This window comes from Colossoma macropomum, unplaced genomic scaffold, assembly GCF_904425465.1.
Source record: "Colossoma macropomum unplaced genomic scaffold, Colossoma_macropomum, whole genome shotgun sequence".
Classification (NCBI taxonomy): domain Eukaryota; kingdom Metazoa; phylum Chordata; class Actinopteri; order Characiformes; family Serrasalmidae; genus Colossoma; species Colossoma macropomum.
In genome coordinates this window covers 13,792,718-13,802,078 of record NW_023494795.1, presented here as the reverse complement: position 1 = coordinate 13,802,078, position 9,361 = coordinate 13,792,718, and the positions used below count along the sequence as shown (strand labels likewise).

Sequence of the window (9,361 nt, the reverse complement as noted above, 5' to 3'; positions counted from 1 at the left end):
TAGAGAGAGAGAGAGAGAGAGAGGATAGATAGATAGATAGATAGATATTATGTTCTAACATTAAGTGTAAAAACAGTGTACTGGGTCACTATCATGAGGACAAATGAACACAGTCAAATTCTCATCATTAAGTTCAACAATGGCCTGTTGTTGCCGTTTAGCCTACTTTTACCCCCTAACCTAAAATAATGACTGGTTTTAAAACTACAGATTAAGGCTGAGACATGAAGAGGCAGCTTATGGTTTGTTCTGCATCAACTCAGGAGTACCATGAGGAAACCTGTGTGCAACGTCATGCTGACGTGGTGTGTGTGCTGAGCAGCGCGCCATAGAGTGAAATGTGCCAGAGGCCGTCGATAAGAGTCAGTTTACGTCCATGGGCTCTTTCCCGTTAACGTCCTGCGTTTACTCATAACAGAAACCAAAACAGCTAACAGAGAACCTAAACTACAGGCTCGTGTGAGAAAACGCTCGTGAAAAAAGGCCACGTTTCAAATGTAACGAATTACACGTTCTTCGTGTCCTAATATCTCGGTATTTCGTCGGTGTTTGTAGTGAAGGCTGCTGCCTTTTTTCTTCGGTGAGCGAACTTTTGAGAGGCTCCCTGGGGCCGACGTGCACGGTGGCATTCTGTCACTCCACTCCAGGACACGCCCCCCATCCGGCTCTTATTGGCTGAGAGGGCCAGTGAGTAGAAACACTCTGCCACCGAAGAGATCTCCTGCTTCAAGTGCGCTTTCAAGATAAATCGTCCCGAAAGAAATAAACGCGCATTAGACAACAAACTAAACGAAAACGAAGAAAATATAACTTCGAAACACTTTATTTATCACCGTAGATTTTTATTTTTAGCTAAGTTAACGTTAGTAAGTTCTGGGTTAGTGGAGCGGCTATTCACAACAAGCGGATCTCCCTGGCAGCCTTAGCCGCGGTTTACCTTCTCAAAGCTTTCTCAAAACAGGCGCTCTGGGAGCCACAAACACTGCCCCTCACACCCTCAGCCCCACAGAGCCGCTCACTCCGCCACAGTCTAAAGCAGCTAAAGCGCGTAACCAGATATTCAAAAACAATACGTCATCCCACAATGCAGCGCGCACCCGTCCACTCGCGGCATTACCTCATCCCGTGAGCCTCCGCGCGCGCAGAAAGAATCTTCTGGTGGTCGTCTAGGCAACGCGCCTTATCGGAGCGCCGAGGACCGCCCTCCGCTGCCGCATCCAGCCAATCGGAGGCCGTGGGCATGACATCACCATCAGGGCCCTATTTTTAGTGTGGCGGCAGCGGCTGATAAGGTTGGAGAGCACGGCGGAGGAGCTCATAGCACACACGGGAGAGAGACGGAGACACGGCGCCACGGAGAAGGTCTAAAAACACCAAAACAACACGAACACCGAGTCTGAGCGTCGACGCTTTCCGTGTCGCCCTCTGAACAGCCTGACAGCGGCAGAGGGTTTCGGCTTCGGTTTCGAGGCAGTTTCGACCGTCCCGGTAACTTTTCTGAAACTTTCTCTCTCGCGGGACAAGCAGTGAGCGGACGAGGCTGAACTTCTGAAAGTGACTGCTCGTCTTCGTGCGTTCTCCGAGAGACATTTCACGAAGATAAGTTGCTCTTTTTTGAACTTTCTGAGTCGGAAAGTCAGCTGAAAGAGGGACAGTTAGACTCGGGTGTGGTGTGATCGCCGCCGCTCGCCGCTGAGTGAGTGAAACGACCCGTCGGCTCGAAAAGTTTTGGTTTCTCCTTCTATGTCGACCAAGATGGAAACTACTTTCTACGACGACTCCCTGAGCGGCGCTTTCTCGCAGCCCGACGCCGCCGCTTTCGGATACAACCATAAAGCCCTGAAGCACAGCATGACGCTGAACCTCACGGACCCGGCCGGCACGCTCAAGCCGCACCTGCGGGCCAAGGCGAACGACATCCTCACGTCGCCGGACGTGGGCTTGCTCAAGCTGGCCTCTCCCGAGCTCGAGCGGCTCATCATCCAGTCCAGCAACGGCCTCATCACCACCACGCCCACGCCCACCCAGTTCCTGTACCCCAAGAACGTCACGGACGAGCAGGAGGGCTTCGCCGAGGGCTTCGTGCGGGCCCTGGCCGAGCTGCACCACCAGCACATGCCCGGAGCCCCCGCGCCCCCGCAGACCAACACCACGGTCAACAGCTCCATGGCGGCGCCGGCCTCGGTGGCATCGGTGGCCTACAGCACCGCCGCGCGCGCGGACCCGCCGGTCTACGCGGACCTCAACACGTTCAACCCAGTCAACAGCAGCAGCAGCGCGGGCTCGGGCTTCCCGGCCGTCAGCTACACCACCACGGCGCCTCCAACACTGGCGCCGCCGCCACAGCAGCAGCCGCAGCCACAGCCACTGCCTGTCCAGCACCCGCGGCTGCAGGCGCTGAAGGAGGAGCCGCAGACAGTGCCCGAGATGCCCGGCGAGACCCCGCCGCTGTCGCCCATCGACATGGAGAGCCAGGAGCGCATCAAGGCCGAGCGCAAGCGCATGCGTAACCGCATCGCCGCGTCCAAGTGCCGCAAGAGGAAGCTGGAGCGCATCTCGCGCCTGGAGGAGAAGGTGAAGACGCTCAAGTCGCAGAACTCGGAGCTCGCGTCCACGGCCAACATGTTGCGCGAGCAGGTGGCCCAGCTCAAGCAGAAAGTCATGAACCACGTGAACAGCGGCTGCCAGCTGATGTTGACGCAGCAGCTGCAGACCTTCTGAAGCGGCTGCGCGAGGGCGCCGAGGGAAGGAGGGACAAACGGGCTGAAAGGACACGCTTGTGTAAAAGGGGCTGAGCACCGGAGCCTGTGGCGACAGAGGCCGGTGAAGCCGTAAAAGTCCACCGGGACTGTCCCGGGACACTGTGTGGCCGCGTGCCGTGCAAAGGACGTCCAGATATGGAGTTTACCGAGCTCCACAGACCTGGGCCCACAGCACCAGACAGCATGAAAGACTCACTTCTGTTACCTTTGACTTTTATTTCCTTTTTCATTTCTTTTTCTAATGACGAAAGAGACTCATCCTTGTTCACTTTGACCAAGTCGTGCATGGACCTAAGCCTACAGGAGCACTCAGTATTAGAAAAAGAGAACTGCGCTAGAACTTTGGCGGCCCGCGTTGGCGCGCCACAGCAGGAAGTTGCGTCCCATAAAGTCTAAAAAGAGAAAAAAAAACACTTTTGATAAAAGCTGCCTGACTTCTGAGTTGCAATGTCCGTTTTGTTCTTTTGAATCGAATCGACGTTATTTGAGTTAGTCAAGCTTTCAACGGTTTCTTTTTCTAAAAAGTTTCTTAATGAGGTTTCACTCATTGTTATTTGTAAATAAGATCAACAGGGAGTACTTAAGTTTACCATTTGTAATAAAAGTGCTACGTAATTTTTTTATGTTTGTTTTCTGAGCTGATCAGAAACTAATCAATATTTATGAACTGTAATAAAGTATGTCAAACGAAAACAGTGTGTCTGTTGTGTCTGTGGAGCTGCGAGGACTAACATGTTCAAACTTGTTTTCAGAGCCACTGTTGACTAACACTGCATTTCACACAGAGCTTTGGGTGATCAGGTTTGTCAAGCTCTTCTCCAACAACCAAAGGTACATAACTCTCACAAGAGACTCTGGTTTATAACTGATACCAACATACAAAAGTTACATTACAACACAATTATAATTGATGTTCATATAGCAAATTTCCCAACAAAGTGTTTAACAATTTCCAATTTTTACAAGCAATGCAACAATAAGACTATATGTATACATAATAAATACAAGAACTTTACACCACCATGGCACCTGCAGCTTTCAGTACTGCTTATTTACTCAAACCAGGCTTTTGCTTGTAGCTACAGATTCATGATATAGTGTTAGGCTTGATAAACACTGTAGGCTACAATTTAGTATTTTTACCACTTAACAACTGTCCATTGGCTGACAGTACCTACAAAACAGTAAGTCTTTAGAAACCCATTAAATGATGCATCATCACAGTTTAAGCCTGATAATCAGAAGTGTTCACGTTTGAACTTGGCCAGTAGCCACAAATGGCAGCTCGTAAGCTAAATAAATAAGATAAAAAGAAAAATACTTGGCCAGTAGCCATGAATGGCAGCTAGTCTGCTAAATAAATAAAATAAGAAAATATTTTTTTAAAAAAGAAAAATACTTGGCCAGTAGCCACGAATGGCAGCTCCTAAATCAATGAAATTAAAATAAAATACAAATTCAAATAAAATAAAATGAAAAAAATACCTGACCAGTAGTCAGGAATGGCAGCACGCTAAATAAATACGTTAAATTAAAAAATGAAAAGAGAAACACGTTAACTTCACAGCATCGTACTACACAGTAATGATCAGTCCTTGACAATCATTTATTTCAAAATCTAATTTTTTGATCACATTAGACAAAAGTCTACACACTATAATTATAACTGATCACATTTCGGCAGTGAAAATAATATTGATTTTACCGCTCCAAACTGTAAAACGTGTCTTGGACACAGGCCCTTCAGAAGAACAGCAGCTCCACACAAGCTGGTTTCTAAAACGGTCATTTTCATCAAGAACGCCACTAGAGGGCGCCACTGCCCTTTGGTAAGTCCCGGAGTCTGCGGGCGGGTTTGGTGCTGGAGTAAATCCTGTCCTGACAGTTTAGTCAGCCTGGCTCCAGTAGAGCCGATGGGCTTAATCAGGTGTGTTGGAGCGCCGCTTACTGGCCTGTTAAACACCGTCCTGAACATTACTCACTTCAGACCGGACAGCTGGGCTGCCGTTCAACGGGAACTGCCCGACTGTTTGCGCGCGTGACAAAACTCAGCTCACTTCGAGCTGCTGTGACCAAACAGCCTTTTAGGCAGCACGCGCGCTCATCAGTAGAACTCGTACACAATTTTAAAACAGACCTTAATAAATTATGGTCATAAACTGTCTATAAACAGTCTAATAAACATGTCCAGAGATTGTTATAGAGGCATTAGTTACTAAGATCGGTTTAAAAAGTCATTGTGTATATTAAACTAGAAGACTAAAACATCCAGCCAATAGAGGCCCTGCGATCAGAAACTGACTGCTGAAGGGCTAAGAACTGATAAAGTCAATCACACTGACAAGACTAGGAAAGGAAAGAGTAGACAGTGAAGCTTCAATCAGTCTATTTGAATAAATCAGACATTGATACAGGCCATATTTCAGTTTGTTGTACGATGTATTATTTTCCTTTGCTGAGGCCTTTAAATGGTATTTAAAAGCACTGTTTTGGACATTAAACATTAAATAACAGCTATGGCAGCAATTCCAGTGGTTCGTACAACATCAGGTTCTTTGAGTCACTGAATATCCAAGTTTGCATAAAAAAATATGCACCTTTAAGATCACATTGGGATTTTTGGAGCTGTTTCTAGCCATCAAATTAACTGAATTAGCTCCCATATTGTATTCAGGACAACAATGTTGGTTTAATACATATCATACAACATTTATGGCGCTTTGCTGTCCAAACTTGGCAAAGGGTGACATCATGCCGGAAAAGCGGGATCTACATGACCATGTAAGGTAACACAACCCTCGGAAGATCTACGTCACCGGCCACGGAGTGGGCGTGGCTTACGGGAAGTGGAAGTCCTCGGCCTGATCCTCCTGTTCAGAGTGAAGCGGCGTTCCCGAGTGTCCGGGGACTAAAGACGCGGATAAAGCTTCTCTCAGCAGAAGAAATACAGCTAGAACATGGGTTCTGTTTTACCTCAGCAACTTTGCGGAACTGTCGCTGCGATATTTTGGCATGCAGTCTTTAAAAAAGGCTAAATCTACCTGCTATACGTAGTGAAAGCGTATACAAACTCACCGACACATTCCAGTGCACAGCAAGAACACATGATTTGAATACAATAGGCCATTGTTTGTATAGGAAAAGAGTAAAAGAAATACCAGGCTAATTCTAATATTTTAAAAGTACAAATTTCATGGATACGAAAAGAAATCTTTCAGAAAATTGTATTTGGTGAATGTGCCTTTATTTAAATAAAGTAAGATACTATTTGTCTGTTAAGCTCAATTCATTTGCTAGACTGAAATGCTGCTGTAATGAATGGAAAGAAGATATATGGTCTGACTTATGCATGAACACAAACACAAATGCTTGTCATGGTTACAGTAGTCATGTAGCAGATTACTTGGCACTAGACACTTTAAATAAGGAAAGTGATCTGAGCATTGAATAGCAAGAAAATAAAACTATTTTTCCATAAATATCACAAAATCCCATGCAAACATTTTGTAAAATGATGCAATGATTTTTCGAACCAATACGTTACACTATCTAAAACACATGTAAACAGCAACCTGGCATTTCCTCCTTATCTGGTTGCTAAGAGATATTTGAACAATTGGTTATAAATAAGAAGCCATTTTAAGCAGCTCTTAGCTACTAATGTTCAGAGCTCTCCACACGTTTTCAGCTAACTGCTGCATTTCCTGTGGATTTGACCAATTTTAAGAGTAAGGAGGATGGGTTCAACCAAGTTCACCAATCCTTACGCTATTGAAGTGATCCAGACCAAGAAGAAAGAGCTAGTTGGTGGCATCTCCAACACTGAGGACTTACTGGACCTTCTTGTCGCAAATGGAGTCCTTCTACCTGAGAGCAGAGTTCTTGTGTCCAGCATCACAGCACAAGACGAGAAGAACTCCAGAATGCTTAGCATCCTGATATCGCGAGGAGAACGGGCATGCCGAATCTTCTTCTACCCATGCCTGAAGAGTGCTGAACCTGACCTGTACCAGACCATGAAAACCTATGTAGGAGGGCTGAACCAAAACATTAAGGACACACGAAGGCAGCTGATTGGGTATCTTCTAGAGAAAGATGGCCAGGGGAAAATGAAAAACATACAGGGTAAGAACACAGACCCTTTCAATGAGACAGTAAGGAATAAATCAAAAACGTATGAGGTGCCAACCTTGTTAGAAGGATTACAGAAATACTCTATGAAACCAGAGGACACATCAAATGCCATTCTCAAAGCAGTGTCTACAGGTGACGTATCCCTGTTACGGGAACTTCTAAAAGGCACGAATATCAACAACAGAAGTTCCTCTGACAGCCTCCTACACACTGCTGCACAACATGGTCAAGTGGCAGTTATAAACTTTTTGCTCCGTCACGGAGCCAAACTAGATCAGAGAGACCACCAAGGTCGCACTGCCCTACACAGGGCTGCAGAGGCTGGCCACACAGCTGCTGCAGTGGCCCTTGTTAGAGCTGGAGCAGACATTCATGCCAAAGACAAGACCTCCAAAACTCCCCAACATCTAGCAGCACAAAATGGTCATGAGGACACTGTCAGAGCCCTGGTGGAGGAGGAAGCAAGAAGCTTCAAGAACCAGACTACATTCCTGCACATGGCTGCAGTGGAGGATGATTTGGAACTGGCAGGCATTTTGCTGCGGAATGGAGCATCAGTAGACGTCCAAGACAGCCAGAGGAAAACGCCATTGTTTCATGCCATTAGCCGTGGAAATGAGAACACAGCTTCTGTGCTGCTTCAGGCAGGTGCCCAGGTGAATTCTGGAATCATGGAGGCAGCGTTTGACCTAAACAGGAAGTCTGTGCTGTCTCTGCTTCTGAGGAACATCAAGGACACAATGTCTCAAAATGAGATAAAATCTGTTCTGTTTAAAGCAGTAAAGAGAAACCTGGATGGGGTCGTGGCTGCCCTCATCGACAGTGGAGCAGATGTTAATGCGTGCGATGACCTGGGCTACACGCCACTACTCCTAGCCACAGAGTTGAGGAACGTGGAAGTCTTTAAAGTGCTGGTCTCCAAGAAAGCCCAGTTTGATAAGAGGCTACCTAACCAGACCTCTGCTCTTCATCTGGCCATTCAGAGTGGCAGTATGCCAATAACTCAGGTGCACAGACGATTTCAATATTACATTTATATATAAGCTCATTTATACTGAAAAGAAATGCATAATGTGTTTATACTGATAAAAAATCTTTAAATCTTTAGCAAACACCAGCATACTTTTGTATATAAAATGACAGTTAAAGCCCTTAAATGTAGTTATTTGCATTCTTTCAAGCACATCCATTTAGGCCTAAATTAGCTATATCTACTGGATAAAGAACATGCTTTATATATGTCTATGTAAGTGACACCTATGTGAGCTTTATAATAACCATGAACATGTCCCTCATATAGAAATTATGCTTTACAGTGTAAAACATTCATTAACATGCCACCACTGGTGCTTCTAAATTTTTTTTTTGCCTAGATATTACTGGATAAGGGCATGGACCCCAACAGCATCGGCCCCAAAGACCAAACGCCTTTGCATTTTAGTGCCCTGCACAACCAGCCTACTCTAATGGCCTTGCTGCTTCGCAAAGGGGCTCAGGTCAACGCTGTCACCCAGGATGGCCTGACCGCTCTCCATCTTGCTAGCCAGAGTGGACATACAGAGGCAGTGGCCCAGCTGTTGGAGGGAAAAGCAGACGTCCATACTCAGGACAAACAGGGCAGAACAGCTCTACACTGGGCAGCAATCACGGTGATGCCAACATCATAAAGCTCCTCCTCTTTGCTGGAGCTGATACTAACCCTGCTGAGAAGGAGAGGAAGACTCCGTTACACCTGGCAACGATGGCAGGGCACACCGACGCTGTCTCAACCTTGTTGGCTGGGAAAGCTAAATGTGGAGCTAAAGACATGGATGGCTGTTCAGCTCTGCACTATGCTGCCCGAAATGGTCATAAGAGCGTGGCTGCTGCTCTCCTAGCCTCTGGGAGGAATAAAAACGTGGATGACAGGAATGTATGGAGGAGGACACCTCTACATTTGGCTGCAGAGCACGGGCAGGAGCTCCTGGTGGATCTGCTGCTAGAGAAACAAGCCAAGATCAATGCCATCGACAACAATAAAGACACACCACTGCATTCGGCCTGTCGCGCAGGGCATCTAGGCACAGTGCAGAGATTGGTAAACTGGACACAGGGCCAGAAGGCAAACCTACAGGCTACTAACAATGTGAAGAAAACAGCCCTGCAGGTGGCGGAGGCTGAGGACACTCTGAACCATCAGAGCATTGCTACACTGCTGAAGAAGAAGATGTTTCTCATCAAATGAAAAAAAGGGATGATTACAACTCTATAGCCGGAGCATATCTTGCATATTTTAAGGCAACTGGAGTGTGGGCTGTGTTGACCGAAAACATGTATTATTTTGTTTTAAAATATATTGAAATAATATACATTTAGATCATAAATGTGCCAGTTTTGATTAATATGTATAACATGGATAATGAAAAGTACAATATACTCCACCTTTAAATAAAAGCTACACTGACACAATCTTGTCACTAGGTGTC

The 9,361-nt window shown here is 46.2% G+C and overlaps 2 protein-coding genes across 2 annotated transcripts; both read left to right on the top strand.

Moving 5' to 3' along the window:
* Nucleotides 1-1,272: 1,272 nt before the first annotated feature.
* jun (Jun proto-oncogene, AP-1 transcription factor subunit) lies at nucleotides 1,273-3,455 on the top strand. The gene has a single exon (XM_036581545.1). The coding sequence runs from the start codon at nucleotides 1,744-1,746 to the stop codon at nucleotides 2,719-2,721; it is 978 nt and encodes a 325-aa protein (XP_036437438.1). The 5' UTR covers nucleotides 1,273-1,743; the 3' UTR covers nucleotides 2,722-3,455.
* A 2,261-nt stretch (nucleotides 3,456-5,716) lies between these two features.
* Nucleotides 5,717-9,120, top strand: LOC118815435 (CARD- and ANK-containing Inflammasome Adaptor Protein). Its single transcript, XM_036581547.1, is given in 3 exon segments — nucleotides 5,717-7,903; nucleotides 8,270-8,537; nucleotides 8,540-9,120. Coding segments are annotated over 3 exon segments (2,253 nt in total). The 5' UTR covers nucleotides 5,717-6,499.
* Nucleotides 9,121-9,361: the final 241 nt, after the last annotated feature.

Bases quoted from the DNA above. Each gene is read 5' to 3' on its own strand.
- jun (XM_036581545.1), top strand. From the start codon at position 1,744: ATGTCGACCAAGATGGAAACTACTTTCTACGACGACTCCCTGAGCGGC.